General features: G+C 37.0%; 2 protein-coding genes across 6 annotated transcripts in view; one reads left to right on the top strand and one right to left on the bottom strand.

Moving 5' to 3' along the window:
- ASB3 (ankyrin repeat and SOCS box containing 3) overlaps positions 1–20,731 on the top strand; it is an 89,821-nt gene that overhangs the window by 44,192 nt on the left and 24,898 nt on the right. For all 5 annotated transcript variants that reach the window (XR_005084338.2, XM_037158451.2, XM_037158449.2 and 2 more), the window contains 4 exons: positions 6,189–6,301; positions 7,441–7,576; positions 11,791–11,968; positions 14,026–14,223. Coding sequence is in view for 4 of the 5 variants with exons in the window: in XM_037158451.2 (XP_037014346.2) it covers positions 6,189–6,301; positions 7,441–7,576; positions 11,791–11,968; positions 14,026–14,223 (625 nt within the window). In the remaining variant the exon portion in view is untranslated. The remainder of the gene's footprint in view (positions 1–6,188; positions 6,302–7,440; positions 7,577–11,790; positions 11,969–14,025; positions 14,224–20,731) is intronic.
- Positions 8,752–9,779, bottom strand: LOC119058948 (glyceraldehyde-3-phosphate dehydrogenase-like). Its single transcript, XM_053667110.1, is given in 2 exon segments — positions 8,752–9,239; positions 9,242–9,779. Coding segments are annotated over 2 exon segments (942 nt in total). The 5' UTR covers positions 9,711–9,779; the 3' UTR covers positions 8,752–8,766.

The raw sequence follows: 20,731 nt of genomic DNA, 5'->3' as shown, positions 1-20,731 counted from the left end.
TAGATTAGATGGTCAACAAACAGGAAGTTTGAATCTATTTTTTAAAAATAAACTTTTATTGATGCATAACACACATTGTTATGGTATGATTCCTGCGTTGTGGTAACTCGTTACTTAAGGACAAAGGAGGTTAATCCCCCTCTTCCAAAGGAGAGGCTTTGGCTGTAGGCGTAACCTCTTAATACAGTTTGGTAAACCGCTATTTTTAATGTGTTAAACCACTTCTTAATTATTAACTATTAAATTTGCGTTATTTTGAAATAATTAGAAAAAGCTATAAAAGTGTTACTTCTCATGTATGGTTTCACTAGAGATGCAGAATTCAGTTATCTTAATGTATTTGTGATAATAAAAGTAAAAACAATTTTTATCTTTGACTTCTATAGTATATTTAATAATCAAAACAAGTTTTTTCAAGTTCTCTTTTTTCAACTTTCGTTTTTATAAGATTAGCCTAACTTATGAAAAATAAAGTTACCTTCTCTCTGCTTCATATATCACCTTTGACAACCTGATAATCTTCAACTCAGGGTCTGGCTATAGAATAATTTTTGCCAGCAATCACTGATAAATGATACATGAATTGGATATGAAACAGATTTTCTCCCTTTTCTATCATGACCTCTATCAAAAATTAGATTGACTTTAGATTGATTATACGAAAATAACAGCTTGAAAACTGTTGTTTTTTTCCTAGTAAAATGCCCTTGAATGTTAACTTAGAAATAAGATTTATTAAAGTTCTTCTGTAGTGGTAGTGTCTCAACCATAGTGGTTACATTTCAGAAACCTCCCAGAGTAAGAGAATTCTTCATTAAAGAACTTCTGACACTTCTTATGGGGAAAATAAGCTTTAGTATAAATTCAATATATAAAATTAATAGAATATCAATGGCATGTTACCATCTTTACTAATAATGAGTACATTTATTATTTATTTCATACTTTTAAGTACCATATTTTCCCATGTATAATGTGTACTCACATTCTTGGCCTAAACTTTCAGGAAAATAAAATCTTTCATTTTAATTTTTTATTTTAAGTCTTTATTTATTTATATTTAGGAACAAAACCCATTATTGTATTCCAGGATATTATTTTGCATATGGATATTGTTATTGCTTTCTAGAGTTATACCTTTACTGCATAAGCATAAATAAAATAATTTAAAACATTTATATAGATATGGAATTAGTACTACCCATGTATTATGAGCATCCTTATTTCTCCTTAAAAAATTCGGGCAAAAAAATGTGCATTATACATGGCAAAATACAGTATTTTATTTTCTTATTATTGTAATAATATTAGCATTTTTCAAGTGTGTCCATTTATCCAAATGTTTAGTACCTTTCTAATTTTTGATTTGTTGATCCCTGCTTCCTACTATAATAGAAGATGTAGAATAACTGTCTGCTTGAAGTAAAAGAAAAAATCTTACTTGTTTTTCCCTTCATGTCACCAAGCAAATGAAAGCAGACTTTATACACATCTCTGCTCTCTTTCTTTTATAGATGCTGATATTTACCCAGACTTGTAATTCTAAGGAGTCATTGCTATAGCCTGACACTGTGTTCACAGTATACCTTATTTACTTATATGTGTATGTGAGTGTGTGTGTACTTAATTAAGTACTATGAAGCTCTTTTCTGGTATTGTGTTTTTTACTGTCACCTTCATAGCAGAAAGTTTTGTGGTAGATAACATTCTGGAAGTGTTTAGCCCTGCTTGTTTGTTCTATTAACTGAATACCATTATACCTGTGTTCACCTTCACTAGGTAGGGTTTGGAAACTGTTAAATGTACATGATATTAGACTGCACATATCTTGTGCTAATATTAAATTATATGTACAAGTAATTTACTTTTATGTATATGTATATAAATAAAATTAAGATTTTATTTATATATGTGTATATAAATGAAAGATTGCATGTACATATAATTTAATGTCATATATATGTGTATATATATAAGTAAAAGAAACTAGTACTTTGGTGAGATTAGTAAAAAGGCACATGATTTTTAGATAGCTAAAGGCATACACACTGTCCTTTGAAGGACCTACTTTACTAGCAACTTGGGAGCCATTAGTTTTTTTAGAAATATATTTTATTTTTTAAACTAAGCGTGTTGGCGCCCTGGCTGGTGTGGCTTAGTGGACTGAGTGCTGACCTGTGAACCATGCAGTCTCTGGTTCGATTCCCAGTCAGGGCACGTGCCTGGGTTGTGGGCTGGGTCCCCAGTGCGGAGTGCATGGTACAAAACCATACACTGCTGTTTCTCTCGCTCTCTTTCTCTGTCCCTTCCTCTCTCTAAAAATAAAATCTTTGAACATAAGTAAATAAATAAATAAAGTGTATTGGGGTGACATTAGTTAGTAACATTACATACTTTCAAGTGTATAATTCAATAATAATATATCATCTGCATGTTGTATTGTATGCTTACCACCCAGTCTAGTCTCCCTCCATCACCGTAAATTTTTGTCTCCTTTACCCTCTTTACCTGGCCCCCCGTAACCACCCTTCTGTTGTCTGTGCCTGAGTTTGTTTATTGCTTTCTGTTTTATATCCTTCATATGAATGAAATCACATGGTTCTGCTTTTTTACTTTTTTTATGTTTTATGGTTGTGCATGTACAGTTGTCTCCATTTTCCTGCCACCACTTCCCTGGACCCCAGCTCCCACCCTCAATTCTTGCCCGCTTTGGCTTTGTCCATGGATCCTTTATACATGTCCTTTGACGACCCTTGCCCTTCTTTCCTCCATTATCCCTCCTCCGCCATCCCTCTGGTTATTGGTTCTTGTTCTTTTCCATCTTCTTTTGCTTAAGTATGATACTCTCAAGATCCCTCCATGCTGTTGCAAATGGCAGTATTTCATCCTTTCTTGTGGCTGAGTAGTATTCCTTTGTGTATATGTACCACATCCTCTTTATCTAGTCATCACTGAAAAGTAATAATGGGGCTGTTTTGATGTCTTGGCCACCATGCATAATTCTGCAGTGAACATAGGAGTGCACACGAAGCCTGTCCGGAAGGTATCCAGCCACGTAATATGAAAGAAACATTTGTTGAAGAAGATACAAGATACAAGAAACACTGTACATAGGACAATGACACCTCAGTTTCCTTCAAAGTAGGCACCTTGGGACCTCACATAGTTCTCCCAGTTGCCATCAGTTGCCTTGTCATATTTTCCTGAATCTCATTCATGGTCCAAAATCTCTTCCCTTTCAAAGGTGATTTTAGTTTTGAGAAAAGCCAGAAGTTGCAGGGCACCAGATCAGGGCTGTAATGGGGCTGAGTCACCTGGGTGATTTGATGTTTCACCAAATCTGCATGAGACATGTTGCACGTGTGGGCGTGTTGTCATGATGAAACTGCCAATCACCAATCGCCCATAGCTGCGGCCTTCTGAATCATCTGAATAGTTTCCACAGAGGAATATTCAAGCTTAATGCAAAATTTAGTGCAAATTCATTGTTCTACTCGCTCATTTTGAATGCGACAGCTACATAGTATAGTACACATGCTCACTCAACAGCATCTACTTCTCCCCATTGACTAGTGCAGTGAAATCGTCATTGTTCACCCACGTGTGTTCCAGCCCACTCTCCTTGGCTGCCGGCTTATGTCAGTGTTGTGCAAACTGTTCTTGTTGTACTAACAATGGCTGGACATTTTCCAGACAGACCTCGTATATCCATCCTTATGAATAACGTTTTCAAATTTTGGGGGTAGATACCCTGAAGAGGGTTGTCGGGTCACATGGTAACTGTATTCTTAATTTTTGGAGGAACCTGCATACTGTTTTCCAAGGTGGAAGTCTTTAGGTTCAGTTACTATAGTCAAGTTAAATGCTTTTCTTTAGTAACAAAAAAGCATTTTCTGCTGTTTATCTGCAGCACCCTTTTAGTTCAAATAAGCAAAGTTTACTGTTTTTTTTTCTTTAAAATTTTCTCAAAACAAAATTAAATTTTATTTTAATAGGTCTCAAAATTCTGTGATAGAATTTTGGTCAACTTGTTTCCATTAAAATTCTGATTTTAAAAACTAATAATTAAAAAAACTGCCACACACACAAAAAAAAACAAGTGGTCTACAAAACATTCTCCTTTCCTGAAGGTTTTATGATGAATTGTAATCATTTACCAGTCTTTTACTATTAAACTTAAATGGCCAAGTGAGACAAACATTCTGAGGTCATTCTCCCATCACTGATTAGGACTGGGGCGGCAGGTGCTGAGGATAATATTCATTTAGCCTTCTGAGCTTTCCAGGCAGACTTGGTGACTTTGTCAGTTCCAGCTGCCTTCTTGTCCTCTGCTTTTGATGACTCCAACAGCAAATGTCTCCTGTCACGGACAGCAAAGCAGACCAGAGAAGGATAGTCAGAGCTCTCAACACACATTAGCTTGCCAGGAACCATATTAACGATAGCAGCATTGCCAGATCTCAAAAACTTTGGGCCGTCTTCCAGCTTTTTTTCAGAACGATGATGAATCTTCTTCAGCTCAGCGAATTTGTGAGTAATGTGAGCCGTGTGACAATCCGGAACAGGCGCATATCCTGCACTGATTTGGCCTGGATGGTTGAGTATAATCACCTGAGCATTGAAGCCAGCAGCCTCCACTGGTTGGTCATTTTTGCTGTCACCAGCCACATTGCCACAACAAACATCTTTGACAGATATGTTCTTGACATTAAAGCCCGCATCGTCCTCAGGAAGAGCTTTGCTCAAAGCTTCATGGTGCATTTCAACAGACTTTACTTCAGTTGTAACGTTGATTGGAGCAAAGGCGACCACCATGCCATGTTTGAGAATACCAGTCTCCACTCAGGGACAGTAACAATACCAATGATTTTGTAGACATCCTGGAGGGACGGATGCAGGGGCTTGTCAGTTGGACAAGTTGCTGTCAGGATGCAATCAGAGCTTTAAGCATTGTGTTTCCACTGGCATTGCTATCTTTATGGGCAACTTTCGATCCCTTGAGCCAAGGTATGTTAAACACTTGGTTTCAGCATGTTGTCGGCATTCCAACCAGAAATTGGTACAAGTGCTACTTGTGTCTGGGTTGTAGCTAATTTTCTTAATGTAGGTGCTGACTTATTTACCAGTTTCCTCTTCTGGCCATTGGACAGCTCAGGGGAATCCATTTAGTTAACACCAACAATCAGCTATTTCATGCCCAGTGTGTAAGCCAGAAGGGCATGCTATTGGGTCTGCTCATTCTTGGAGATCCCTGCTTCAAATTCACCAACAGCAGCAATAATCAGGACAGCACATTCAGCCTGAGATGTTTTTGATAAAGTCTCTGTGTCCTGGGGCATCCATGATGGTCACGCAATACTTGCTGGTCTTGAATTTCCAAAGGGAGATACCAGTGATGATTCCACGCTCACATTCAGCTTTTAGTTTACCCAAGACCTAGACATACTTGGAGCTTTTCCCCATCTCAGCAGCCTCCTTCTCCATTTTTTTGATGGTTATTTTGTCGATCCCATCACATCTGTAGATCAGATGGCCAGCAGTGGTGGACTCGCTGGAATCTGTGTGTCCAATGACCCCAGGGTTGATGTGAGCTTTCCCTTTTCCCATTTTGGCTCTGATTAAGTGGCAGTTTTTGCAACACATGTGTTCTGGTGTTTTTAACACCAGAAAAAGCTGTATTTTTATTTTTAACAATGATTGCTGTGTATGGCAAAAAAATATCTAAGGTACAGAACTTACAGTTATTTCTCATTCAGTTGCCAGTGACTATTGTCATTTTTGATTAAATGATAATGATAGGAAACCTTTCAATCATTTTGAGAATCTCTTCTAACCTGTTTGCCCCATTCTCCTTTCAGTTGCATTTTTAACAAAATAGAAACATATTGTCTCCATTACCAGAGACAATAAATGTTTGCTTCTTGCTTTCCCCCCTCTCTATCTTTTAAAACACAACTGTAAATAATCTTTATGTGTACAGACAGGATATGTATATTAATGGGTTTGGGCTAAGAAAATTGTGATAAATATTTCGGCATTGCATAGGGCATGTGTGTTTTGATTTGTTGATAGGAATGATCACAGCATTGTGAGTTGCAAGGTGAGGAAGTGAAGAGAACATCACCAAAATATCTAGTCTTACAAACATGCCTTTCTACTGACAAATTCTTTCGACTCCTATGTTGCAGCTGTTGAGAATGGACGGATAGACGTGTTAAGGCTGTTGCTTCGACATGGAGCAAATGTTAATGGGTCCCATTCTCTGTGTGGATGGAATGCCTTGCACCAGGCTACTTTTCAGGTAACTTCTGAATTTATTATTTCATATTCCTGTAAATTGTGTGCTTTGCCCTTTTAAAGTGACAGTTCTATACAGTTTTTGCTTCCTACTTGGCTGTGATTTATGATGGTTAGTACAGTGCAGAAAAGGCAGTCTAAATGCTAATGACCACTCTGAATAAGCCAACTGCTCTGGTAGTTTCAGCAGCTTTGGGACAGGGGTTATCTAAGTTTTTCAGATGTTGATAGCATAGTTAAGAGACCTTCAGAATACTTGGGATATAAATTGATAAGGAGCAATGGCTTATTTTAAGTATAGCAGTGTTTAGAAACTATGATAACTCCTCAGTGCTTGGTCTAGCAAGCTAATTTTATAAGGATTATATTTCCTAGAGATCAGTATTTATCTGTTTGTTTAATGGGCTTGCTAAAGGTGTAGAATAATTTGATCATTTAATATTGGGTTGGCTAAAAAGTGTGTTTAGTTTTTTTCCATAAAATAAAAGACACCTTATTCATTTTCACAATAACTTTATTGATTTGGATATTTTGAGTGTGTCAGCTCTCTCCTGCTATTGGCTTCTAGAGGATTGAGGCCAGGGGTTCTGCTAAACATCTTTCAATGCATAAGATGCCCCACAGCAAAGAATTATTTGGCCAAAATATCAATAGTACCAAGAAACTTCTCAAACCATGTTTGATATTCATTCAATCATAGCACCTTCATATATTGTACAAATCTTTTTTTTTTGCATTTTAGTTGTGTTTTTACCTTTTTTGAAGTAATAAAGTATAATACACTTTTCAGTATAATACACAAGATTTTCATCTTGTGTATTTTCTTCCACCTTCAATACTAAAATAGCTGCAAAAAATTCACCAATTTTGAAAAGTTTTTTAAATGCATGCTGATATGACAGCTGTCACAATACAATCTAACAAAATTGTTTTGAATGAAGTTAAAGATAGCTAAGTGCTACTCGAGCTATGGTACGGAAAAAAACAACTGATTTTTTTTGCCAATCCAATACAACCTTCCCATCCAACTTTTTAAAAAAGGTTTTTCCTTTAGTGAGGAGAAAAAAACAAAACACAGTAAGGAAAGAGGTACTTTCTATTTTCTTTGTTTTATCTTATTTAAAATATGAATCTGTGCTTCAGGAAAATGCTGAAATCATAAAATTGCTCCTTAAAAGAGGAGCAAACAAGGAATGCCAGGATGACTTCGGAATCACACCTTTATTTGTGGCTGCTCAGTATGGCAAGCTGGAAAGTTTGAGTATACTTATTTCCTCGGGTAAGATTAATCCATTCGCCTTTGCACTGTTATGATCATGAGTGTTGACTGTGTCCTCCTAGGAAGAAGAATTCTTGACCAGATGTAAATCAGGTCGTGAAATTTATGGTTTTATGTTGGTGGTAAATAAGACTACATACAAGTTGATTTATAAGTCTGGTTACTAAGTGTCAATTACAAACATAATGTAATGTACAGCTACTAATTTATCTGGAGAGAAAAATAATGATCCATCACTAAAGCAGGTTTATTGGAAGCTGAATGATGGGGCTGTCTTTTCTTAGAGGGACCTGAGCAGTTCCAACTTTCTAGGGTAGAAGACTATTTTAGGATTGATTAAGTTTATTAGATAGCTATTTTTTTTATATTAAGTCTTTGAGTTGTATGTTTTGATCAATTGCATGATTATTTACATGGGTTTATTTCAAAGAATGTTTATACTTTTTTATGTTAATAGCAACATAAACCTGCTAAAAAGTTCTCCATGACAACCATTATACATTCAGCAGTGTCAGAGAAGATGGGTTGTAGTGGCTTTCTTAACTTTGTGTGACATTTGTGACCAGAAGCGTACGTTATGTAAGGGCTTTAAAATTTCTCCAAACACCTCACATGCCCCACATGAGTGCTAACCTGCCGAAGCGTGGATGGTGAAGAGCAGAAGGGAAATACACCAGGTTTGTCATCAGACAAATTAAATTTTTTTATTACATTTAATATAAAAATTATAAATACCTATCCTTTTCATATACCCCCTACAATACCTAGGCTTCTAATAAATTACTTCCAAATATATAAAAGAAAGTATTTACATAACAGGGCACATATTTCCTTATTTTTAATTTCTCTTTACAAACATTCAAGTACTCAAGTTGAAGTAGGAAGCAAAAGAAACAGTCATTAAGTTCCAAATTAAGATACCTGTTATAGACAGGAGTCTGTAAGTCTTTCGCTGAGGGGAATCTCCAAAATCATTTGTTTAGACATGTGGTTTTTTTTGTTTTGGGTGCAATGAATTTTATTGATGGTACATGACAAGGCAGGGCTCCCTAAGCCCCTCCCCTCTTCAGGGGGTCTCGGATGGAAACTGGAGGTCAGAATTCTCAGTGTGTTGGGGGATCAGTTTGGGTCAAGGACTCCCCAGCAGGTGAGGGTCTCTTCCTGTCTCGGGCTGGTGGTCCATGGGGCTCTTACTCCTTGGAGGCCATGTGGACCACAAGGTCCACCACCCTGTTGCTGTAACCAAATTCATTGTCATACCAGGAAATGAGCTTGACAAAGTGGTCATTGAGGGCAATGCCAGCTCCAGCATCGAAGGTGGAGGAGTGGGTGTCACTGTTAAAGTCGCAGGAGACAACCTGGTCCTTGGTATAGCCCAGGATGCCCTTGAGGGGGCCCTCCGATGCCTGCTTCACTATCTTCTTGATGTCATCGTATTTGGCAGCTTTCTCCAGGCGGCAGGTCAGATCCACAACTGACACATTGGGGGTGGGGACATGGAAGGCCATGCCAGTGAGCTTCCCGTTCAGCTCAGGGATGACCTTGCCCACAGCCTTGGCAGCACCAGTGGAAGCAGGGATGATGTTCTGGGTGGCAGTGATGGCATGGACTGTGGTCATGAGTCCCTCCACGATGCCAGAGTTGTCATGGATGACCTTGGCCGGGGGGCCAAGCAGTTGGTGGTGCAGGAGGCATTGCTGACAATCTTCATGGAGTTGTCATACTTGTCCTGGTTCACACCTATCACAAACATGGGGGCATCTGCAGAAGGGGCGGAGATGATGACCCTCTTGGCTCCACCCTTCAAGTGAGCCACAGCCTTCTCCATGGTGATGAGGACACCAGTGGACTCCACAACATATTCAGCACCAGCATCACCCCATTTGATGTTGGTGGGATCTTGCTCCTGGAAGATGGAGATGGACTTTCCATTGATGACAAGCTTCCCATTCTCAGCCTTGACTTTGCCTTTGAACTTGCCATGCGTGGAATTATACTGGAACATGTAGACCATGTAGTTGAGGTCAATGAAAGGGTCATCGATGGCCACAACATCCACTTTGCCAGAGTAAAAGGCAGCCCTGGTGACCAGGCACCCAATACGGCCAAATCCGTTCACTCCGATCTTCACCATCGTGTCTCAGGGTTGAGGCTTCTGGCACTGTGCAGGAAGACACGGCTGTCTGTTGAACAGGAGGAGCAGAGAGCCTAGACATGTGTTTTTGTTTTAAGAATCCCAGGTCCCGAGTGTTTGTCTTGCCAAAGATCTGAAGAATACCTCTTGGCAGAATCAGGACTTGGACCCAAGCCTTCCACCTCTCATCTTCCTTCTTCTACATTGTGCCTTCCTGTTCTAGTTCATTTTAAAGCTTCCAGTCCCATAAATTGCAATTATTAGTGTGTAACTAATATGTAGAATAAAATGGGTTAGACTGCACTTTAACGACTCTCCTTATGCGAAGCCTGTCTCCTGGGATGTTAAGCACCTGTTGTTTTGTTTTGTTCTTTTTTTCCCCTTCTCTTCTCTCTTGATAATTATGAACATCAAGTTGAAAAAAGGTATATAGGTGTGTTTATAATGTGATTATTCATGTTTCTTGGCCCTTAAAATGACATTACTTTCAGTGAATTATGTCATTCTTTTCCAACTTTTCCACCTGTAGTCTTATAGGGACTGGGTTTCTTATTCTCTGATACTTTGAAATTGTCAATCAAAATGAAACATTGCTTGAAAAAGAAAGTTAAATAGACCTTTTTTCTTGACTTAATATTTCCTCAGTGTAATAGTCTCTGCTTCTTTCTGAGGCTGATAGTAGGTGAAGCATCCACCCTTGTATTAAGATTGTACTTGTCGAGACATGAATGTCCAGTTGGAAAGTTGACCCATTTAAGTGGGTCCATAAAGTCATTCATGTTTTCCATAGTTTTTACCCATCTCATGGCTTTGGTTTATTAAAGGTGTATTTATGGAACATCCTCTTAAATAAAAAGTAGTTCTTCCCTTTTGATAATGATGATTTTACCATTGAGATATACTCCAGAAATTTAAAAATTCTCCTTATTGTGTAATAACATCATAGTTAGCATATTTAACACATTGCTTGTCAGAAAAGTTTGGGGAAGTCTCAGTTATTTTCAAACCTTTACAAATATTGAGGTTACTTTCAACTTTGTATCTTTATATACTTGTGTCTGTAACCTAAATAATTAATTAGATTTATGATTTTAAAAATTCAGCTCAGAACCCACTTAAATAAACTTTTTTCCTTTTATTATAGGCTCTGTCATGCATTGGCCATGAGGAAAAGAATGCAGTAGTCAATACGAGTGTAGTCAGTATGAGTTTTAAGGCATAGCCCCTATGTGTATCATATCTTCTTCATAACACTTAGCTTGAATTGATTAGTGGCATCCTCAAAGGTTCATAATTTAGTTTTTTTCTTACATTTTCAGTAATTATCAGAAAGGTTATCTATATTTGATGGTTTTCTTTTTACCTTTTTAAATGATTATTTATTGGAGCCAAAAAAGTGCTTTTTGAAAGAGGGGTTAGAATGAAATGAATCCTTCATTGACCAAGACTTTTGTTTTAACTCAAAAATGAATTCTAAAATATTAAGGACTTGTTTTCTTGCCAACAAAAAAGCAAAAACAATTTAAATGATTACCAACAAGTTAGGTAAGTCAGTGTGCTTATACAGCAGTATCCACTAAGGAGAGGAAACTCTTGTACAGTTGACCCTTGACTGATGTGGGGATTGGGGCTCTAACACCACCCTCTCCACACAGAGCTGCAAACCTGCATGTAACTTTGACTCCCTCCCAACTTAACTACTAAGAGCCTACTGTTGGCCAACAGCCTTATAGATAACATGAATGGCCGATTAACACTTTTTTTTGTTTTATGTATTATACATTGTATTCTTATAATAAACTAAGTTAGAGAAAAGAAATGTTATTAAGAAAATGAAGAGAGAATACATTGACCATGCTGTGTATTTATTGGTAGTATAACTTTACATCATCTGTTTACAAGGTGGAAGAAAGTCCTCATATAATTGGATCCGTGCAGTGCAAACCTGTATTGTTCAAAGGTCATCTGTACTGTGAAACTCTTTTAAGGAAGCTGTTTTGAAATTTATGTTCATTATTATTTTTTTTTAACCCCATAAATGAGGATAGGATCATCTGTTAAATGTCTTATTTTGTATTAGGTGCAAACGTCAATTGTCAAGCCTTGGACAAAGCTACTCCCTTGTTCATTGCTGCTCAAGAGGGCCACACCGAGTGTGTGGAGCTTTTGCTGTCCAGTGGGGCCGATCCTAATCTCTACTGTAATGAGGACAATTGGCAGTTACCTATTCATGCAGCTTCACAGATGGGCCATACAGAGTAAGTGTTAAAAACGGAAAATTAAAATAGTTTCATAATTGAAAGGTAATAAGGATTAAGTGTTCTGGGTCAGCCCTATTACCTCCAGACAAAATCCTTGGTATTCCCTTCTCTACCAAACTGCTGAGTGACTAGATCCACCCCTGCCTCTGTACTCCGTGCTGTCCCCAGTTCCTCTTAGTCATACACTTTTCCAGTGTAAGGCAGGCATTGTCTGGAAATGGGACAAGCCCAGGGGCTTTCTCTGGGTGTTAAGTCTTCTCCCTGATTTCTCAAGCTATGGCCATACTCTTACACTATTCTCCAGTTTTGTCCCAGGCATCTTTAGTTAGCTGTCTGATGGTCTTATTACCTATTTATCTTACTTCTGTGATTCCAGAAAGCTTTTGAGTTTGTGACTTCTATTGGAGTCAGTCTTTTATGTGGTTTGTGTAGGTCTTCTGTTTTGAACCCTTTGATTAGACTTCTGCTTATCTAATCTCAAGTCCAAACCAGGACTTTTCCCTGCTTATGTTACTCCTCCTTAGCCAGTTCTCATGAAACTTTTGGTATTGAGAGAGAGAGAGAGAGAGAGAGAGAGAGAGAGAGAGAGAGAGAGAGAGAAGATGGTTGGAAACCCTTGAAATTGGGGGTTCCAGGAATCTTGGAAGCTAATAATCTGGTTATACCTATTAGAATACAGTCATTTATCTTATCATAAATTGGCAATGAATGAGTTTCAAAAATATATGATTAAAGTCTTTAGAGTTACAATTCTACAATAATAACTTCATAGCTATTGTTAGTTTTATTTAACTAAAAAATTGTAGTGAAATTGTCATTAGTGTTTGTTGAGTAGGAAAGCAGATTCTGCAATTTGGTTATTTTGACACTAGGTGGCATCGTATTTTACCGTTTGCTTAAAGAAACTTGTAAGCATCTTTGTGCCTCCTAGGTGAGTATTTCTCTGACCCATTAACAAAATTAAATACGTTTAAGAAGATGTTTAAATAAATTCTTCATTTTAACACAATATTTGGGTTTTAAAATTTGGTATCTTTCTTAATTTTCAGTTGTTTATTTAAACATAAATCTTAGGTATAAGCATACAACATAAACCTCAGATCTTTAAATCTGAGCTTTAAATTGATACCAAAACCCTCTTGGGAATTTGTCCTCATTCACTCTCAGTGTTGAGAATTCTGTTTGTCCCTGATGATTTCTTCCACAGACTACTTCTAATCTCTGTAAGTGTAAGCTCTCCTTTAACAACTATTATCATCTTAGGCCTACCTTAAATAAATAAGGAAAAGTATCAGAGAGAAAGAACATACTTCGGAGTAGCCCTACCTTTCTTTTTCAGGAAAGGGGGGGGATTTCCTGGATTTCATTATCTCTAGTTTTATTTTTAATTTTAGAAAAGTAGACTAGTCCTTTCTCTGCAGCTGACTGCTGGATGTAAGTTTACAAATAATAGAAGAACTTCTGTTTTAATGATTTTTTAAAGCACTTTTTCTGCTTATCAACCAATTTTCTTTATAAATCTTCAGTGTTTAAAGAGCTCATATTTTTTTTCAGAGAATATTTGAGCAGAAATTCTGATTTCTTGCTGATGGAAATACTATTCATTTCATGTTACTTACCATTAAAAAATAAAACTTTAGTTTCTACTTTAAGAAGGAAAATAACTTGTTTCTTGATACAAGTTTATATGTACTACAATGAAATTTGAAATAATTGATTAGATCCTAAAATATCTAACATGAAATATGAATTTTGAGGAGTAGGATCATGATGGCACGGTAATTACTGAAAAAATAAGAAAGAACACCCTGTTACCTATTTACCTATAAGAACACTATTCTGTTTCAAATCAATTTAAAGATCTTTGTATTGAGCAACAATAATAAGTGTAACATTTTGGAGTATATAGCCTGTAATAATTTAATGTAGGTAGAAGCTATGCTGAAGACAGACTTTTATTCTGTGTCTATCAGTAGGTGACTCCCAATGTATGCTGTGGCCTATATTATGTGCCTATAAACACATTAAGTGCTTTCACATTTGTGTCCTTGCAGAATCTTGGACTTGCTTATACCACGTACAAGCCGGGTCTGTGACACTGGGCCAGACAAAGTGAGCCCTGTCTACTCAGCAGTGTTTGGAGGACATGAGGACTGCTTGGAAATGTTGCTGCGGCGCGGCTACAGCCCAGATGCCCAGATGTGCCTCGTCTTTGGATTCAGTTCTCCACTGTGTATGGCTTTCCAAAAAGAGTATGTCTATTTGCTATATTTTTATTCTTTTTTCTATATGGAGATGGTTTTCTAACTGTTGACTTTCTTTTATGATGAAGCTCGATGTGTCTTAGGCTCAACTGTTAAAAACAAAAACCAGACAAACAGAAAAAAACCTTCTATGATGTACCTTGTTCAGTCCAAATACAGTAAAAATGCAGTGATAATGTCAGATTTTTTTCCCCTTCCCTCTTTGGATATGGAAAATAAATGAGAGAGAGCGAGAGGAGAAAGAGAGGGAGAAAAACATCAGTCTTTCACTCTCCAGACTGGGGACCTGGCCTGCCACCCAGCCATGTGCCTTGGCTGGGAATTGAACCAGTGATCTTTCAGTTTGCTGGCCAGCATTCAGTCCAGTGAACCACACTAGCCAGGGGTGGATTATATTTTTAGTGTAGCAATTTTAAAGACTACTTTAATTATATTTTAAAAATTCAGGAATTCTCTGATATCCTTGGTCTCCAAAACAGTTTATGAATTAAAACAAACTTCCAGTTGTGAGATGAATAAGGTCTGAGGACCTGAGTGTAACATGGTGACCTAAAGTTGATAACACCGTATGGTATAACTGACATTTGCTGAGAGAGTACAACTCAAGTTCTTTCCCCTCTCCCTAAAGAAGTAAATTCAATGGAGGGAATTTTTTAACAATGTATACATTTATGGAATCATCATTTTGTACACTTTAAATATCTGTCACTCTTATTTGTCAAGTATACCCCCAATAAAGCTGGGAGGAAAAATGGAAAATGACTGTATCAAATAAAATGTTGACTATGTTTCAGGTTATTTACTAATTGAAATTTGTACTTATAAGACTTGTTATAAACCTAAAGATAAGTTTTGTAGATATTATTGTATTTGGCATGTAGCATTGTCTATGTGAGTCAGAATAATTAAATTAAAATTTCTTAAAAATATCTGACGACTTGCCATGATCCTTAAGGTAGAAGAAATGAATTACTGATGTTTTATTAGCTTCTGGCCGATGCTCGTATATTAAGACTCCTAAAGTTTTAAAATATACAGTAAGAATGTAAGAAAAGCCATGTTAAGTAATATCTGTGGTTCATCCAATAGTGGATCACAGTAATGGGGTAAGTTGTACAGATAGATGCTTTTGTTTTTAATGACACAAAAGAGGTTGCAGTCATACCTCAAATTGCATTGGTTTTTCTGAATTCATTATTTGCTATCTATGATTTAATTTGAATACTTATCAGAAACTTATTTACCAAGATTTTGAGTCTACCACCTCTTTGCTATGTAGAATAGTTCATTTTATGTATTTTGAATTTAAGTTTTCAAGTATATTTTATAGTCTGAATATTTGGGTTTTTGCTTAATCTGAGTCTCTGAGACCTACTCTATGCACAACTTTCATGATTTCATAGACGTTTGTTTCAAGTTTTTTCTTTCCAAACCCTTTAGTGTACCCTCAGTAAGACTGCATTGATGACTTTAGTTGTTTCAGTTGTTTTTCTCCATTCATATCTAACTCCCTTATATTTTATTATTAGGTCAGTTGAACTGGCCTTTTAAAGATTAGATCAGAACATGATGATTTTGGATAGTTTGTAGATGGTTTTTTTTTTAACCTTTATCTTACTTTTTGGAGAAATACTATTATTAGCCTTTCTGCCTCATCATCTTATTAGAGTATAACATATAACATATAATATAGTGCTCCTGTTAACCCTGGAACACCTTAAAATTAATGTTTTTCTGGCCTGAAGAGTTAGGTAACCAGAACCATGTGGGACAGAGAACGCGAGGGGACCCTGGGGAAGAAGAGGACCGGAGTAGGCGGTCATCTCATTCTGTGTACAAACCTGCATACGTCCTGAGCTCATGCCAGGCTTTGAATGTGCAGACCCAAATTGTTGAAAACAAGTTTGAAACTACCACCCAAGTCTCAGGTTAACCCTCCGAGTGGTGTATTTCATGGGACCAGTTCCAGAGCAGTATAGCAACCCCTTTAAGAACCAAGCTGACATTGGAGTCACTGTCTACAGAAGGTGAAACAGAAACTGCAGTCTGGCCTCTCTGTGCGTCCTACAGTGGGGTCCATAGAGCATTGTCCTGGATTGCTGTCATAACTTAAAGGGAAACGTCACCAAATCTGGAGCCCTTGATGTCCTGCATTTGAAGAAGGCAGGATGTCCGCAAATTCCTTGCTTTAGGAGCCCACTTAGGTGTCACACAACTGGACTTAAAAATGGAACATACATTTACCAAAAGAATAGTGATGGCATCTGCATCATAGATTTTAAGAGAACCTGGGGAGAAGCTTCTGTTGGCTGCTTGTGCCATTGTGACCATTGAAAATCTGGCAGATGTCAATGTTGTATCAGCCAGAAGTACTCACCAGTGAACTGTGCTGAAGTTGGCTGCTGCCACTTGGGCTTCACTTTGGAACCTTCCCTGTCAGATCCAGGAGCCGGGACTTCTGGTGGTTACTGATCCCAGGGCTGACCACCAGCTTCTCACAGACATTTTATGTTAATCTACCTACTATTCTCTGTATGACACAGACTTTCCTCTGCTCCACGTGGACACTGCCATCCCATGCACCAAGGGGCTCTCTCAGTGGGTCTCTCAAGGGATACTGGCCCAGAAAGTTCTGTGCATGTGTAGTGTTGTCTCCCATGAGCACCCATGGGAGGTCATGCCACAGCTCTGCTTCTACAGAGATCCTGAAGAGATTGAAAAATAATGGCAGGCTGGTGCTAGCAAGGCTGTGACCAAGGAGGAATTTCAGGGTGAATGGACTGCTCCAGCTCCTGAGTTTATTGCTGTTCAGCCTGAGTTCTGAGACTGGTTGGAAGGCACACAGGTGTTCCTTGTGCCTGTTCAGCAGTTTCCTACTGAACATGGGGGTGCTCAGCCTGCCACTAAAGACTGGTCTGTAGCCCCCACTCAGTGCTCAGGCCACTGAATGGGTAGGGCTAACCACTGAGTGGTCTTAAGCTGTTTTTCCACAAACTCATAAACAAAATGGAAGTAAAGTTGATGGAAATTAAGCAGCTTCTAAAAAAATAATTGCAGTGTGAACCTAACTAGGTTATATGCCTATTCAAATAAATAAAGCAACAAAAATCAATATTCTTTAAAGGATTGTAAGAGGACCCAGAGTCTGTACAACATTAACATTCACAATGTTCAGTATACATTCTAAAATTACTTGGCATGTGAAGAACCAGTCAAATATGACCACTTCTCAAGGGAAAAGACAGTTAGTAGGCACCAACCCTGAGATGATACAGATGTTGGAAATATCAAATATTGAAAACAACTATTAAAATTATTCTCTATGAGGCCAACACACTTGAAGTAAATAGAAATTCTTAGCTGAGAAATAAAAACTATAAAAAGGAATCAAACAGCAATTTTATAACTGAAAAATAGTTAAAATGCAAAATTTATTGCATTAGCTCCATAGCAGAGTAGAAATGACAGAATCAGTTAACTTGAAGATAGACCAATAAAATTATCCAGACTGAAGAATAGAGTTCAGAAAAAAAAATATTGGGAAAACAAAACAAGACAGAAAAGGAACAGAGCCCCAGGGACCTGAGGGACAACATGAATGGGTTGACATTCATATTCTTCAAGTTCAGAAGGATAAGAGAGAGAGATTGGCACAGAAAAATTGTGTAAACTAATAATGTCCAAAAACTTCCCAACACTGAATGAAGATGTAAATTTACAGATTTAGTAAACTTAGTAAACTGATGCAGGATGAAGCCAAAGAAAAGCATATTCAAAATAATCAAACTTGAAAACCAAAAGTAAAGAAGCAAGCAATGTGGTGTATAGCAGTTCTTGGTCACAGACATGAGCTATCAACTTTTGTTTTTTGCTGTTCTTGGAAATTTTGCTCTGTGAAGTGGCCCTATGGAATGTGATTGAAATCTGGTTCGTTGGCTTAGAAGGGCTTATCAGCGGTTTTCTTCCATGTGGGAACTTGTAATTGGACCAAATGTATTCTTAATTAGTAAGGTAGTTTTTCAGTTTTTCAGAAATCATTGGGAGATATTATTTGTTAGCCTGTAGGGAAAAAACTAAAACATCAAGATAACTGTTTCATAGAATACCTTCTCCTAGGCTTTCTAATTGACTTTTCATTTGCCTGGGATCCATGGAAAAAGACTTCATTTTTGTACATCTTTGCCATTTGTTAACTACTTTGTGGGGAATTTAACTGAAGGGAAATCTTTTCCCAGGGTCAAATCCGAAAGATGGTAGTATCATAATCACAAGTGCTTGCATTTAATGTGTACATACAAAGGGATTGACATAAGTGTAGTACATAGCACATAGCAGAAGAAGAATATCCAGGTACTTTTCTTCTTTCTGCTACCCTTTATTTATCTAGAAAACAATATACATTAAAATTTTAGTGTCTATACTACATTGATATTAGCTAGTGTCTGCTTATTAGTTTGCATTCAGTCACCGTACATGTGATGTGAAGATCATTTGATTATTTTGGGACTCTGTATAAAATTTTACTGGTCAAAGAAGAAAACTGATGGTGTCCTAGTAGGTTTTGTTTAGTATATCAAGGGGATAATATAGCTGGGTGTCTGGGGGAAAAATCAAAATTGAAAAATTTATTAATTTTTTCAGTAAGTGTGCCTCTTAAAGTTTGGATTCTCTGCAGCAGTGATTTTCAGCTTTATTCATCTCATGGCACACATACACTAATTACTAAAATTCTGCAGCATACCAAAAATATACTCTATTTTTTGCCAATCTGACAAAAAAAGTAGGTATAATTTTTATTCATTCACACTGGATGGCTATTGTTGTCTTTTTTTTATTTGACTATCTAAGGGAAAAGAGGTCAGTGTCTCTCACTAAATAGTAAGGTACTACATGTTTTAAAAATTCTTATGTCACACTGGTTGAAAATTGCTGCTGTATAGTGTCATACCTAAATTAATTAAATTAAGTAGAATTCCTGTTTAAAAAGCAAGTATAATTTAATGTAATTGTTTTTTAAAACAACTATCCTGTTCTATTGCTCCCTAATGAAATAGTACATGAATTTTCTGTATTCCATTTAGCAATTATTAATGAGGATTGAGCTTTAGTCATAAAAATGGTACTAGGGAAATTCAAAAACTTCAGTTTTTAAAATTAATTATTAGCAAGTTTGGAGAGAATTGGAAATAGATAATGAGGTAAGTTTAGTGGTATAAATTTTAAAATTTTTATAGCAACAGTATGTTATTACAGTAATTTTGGTGTGAGATTGTTGTATAAAATGACTTGATCAACATTTATCTCATTTAGGTGTTAATGAGTTAACAACTTCAGTTTCCTCACTTGTGTGTATGTGTTTTTTGGCACTTCTCTGAGATCTGGATATTTAACGTCTGTGGCTCTTCTGGCACTATTGGCCTATTGTGTTGTAGTGAACTTCTGTCTCTTTCATAAATGGTACAATTTTAATATCAAATGGTAATGAAAATAATAAGTATAAATAATGGCTCTGTGTTTTACACTTTTCCTTCTTCATTGTTCTATTCAGCTGATTTAACTTTAACTCAGGATTAGCCTCCTGAAAGGTTTGTGCTGGGTATGCCTTTGAGAAGGATGAGCTTCCCTTTGAAGCAGTGACCTTTTGCTTTTCTCACCACCCTGAGGAACAATGGTAAGGTGTCTCCTCCACCACCAGACAAAGCAGTCTTTGTCCCTTGGGGCCAAAAAGTTAACAGCTACAGTGACATGAAAGTCAGTCTTTTAAGGGCACAGTTGAGTAATTCAACTGAAATGAGAAAATACAAGAAAGTAAAGACTCCTTTAACTGAAACGTGTGAAAGAGGAGGGAAGTTGAGAAATTTCAGAACAATTTGAACAAATATTAATGTTTTTTATATATGACTGAAGGAAGAGTTCATGGCTTCTTTGACCTGATTTTGTATTTTGAATTGATACTGATCATTGTTAGCCTGTTCTGTAGAAATTGTTGTATTTTTCCTTATCATCACATCACACATAGGTACATCTGATAAGATCTAATGGCTTTATTTTGTTTTCAACAAATGGCTGAAAGCCATTCAATAAAGCTTTCTTTATGATCTTTGATCATTCAGCTAATAAGTTGGTTAGATTACTTTTTTTGGCTAATTAAACACAAAATGCTCCAGATGTTTGCCCATTTCTGTTTGTTTAAAATAAATCTTGTTAGATTTAATAAATCTTGTTAAAATAAGTCATGTGGAGCCCTGGCAGGTGTGGCTCAGTGGATTGAGCGCAGGCCTGCGAACCAGACAATCGCGGTTCGATTCCCAGTCAGGGCACATACTGGGGTTGCAGGCCAGTTCCCTGCAGGCCAGTTCCCAGCAGGGGATGCATGAAAGGCAACCATACATTGATGTTTCTCTCTCTCTCTCTCCTTCCCTTCCCCTCTAAAGATAAATAAATAAATAAATAAATCTTAAAAAATAAAATAAAATAAGTCATGTTGGATCTTCTT

This window comes from Artibeus jamaicensis, unplaced genomic scaffold (assembly GCF_021234435.1).
Source record: "Artibeus jamaicensis isolate MK-2021 breed Jamaican fruit bat unplaced genomic scaffold, CSHL_Jam_final contig_465, whole genome shotgun sequence".
NCBI classification, from domain to species: Eukaryota; Metazoa; Chordata; class Mammalia; order Chiroptera; family Phyllostomidae; genus Artibeus; species Artibeus jamaicensis.
Note: the sequence above shows the minus strand (reverse complement) of the source record. Positions and strands in the feature narration are given on the sequence as shown.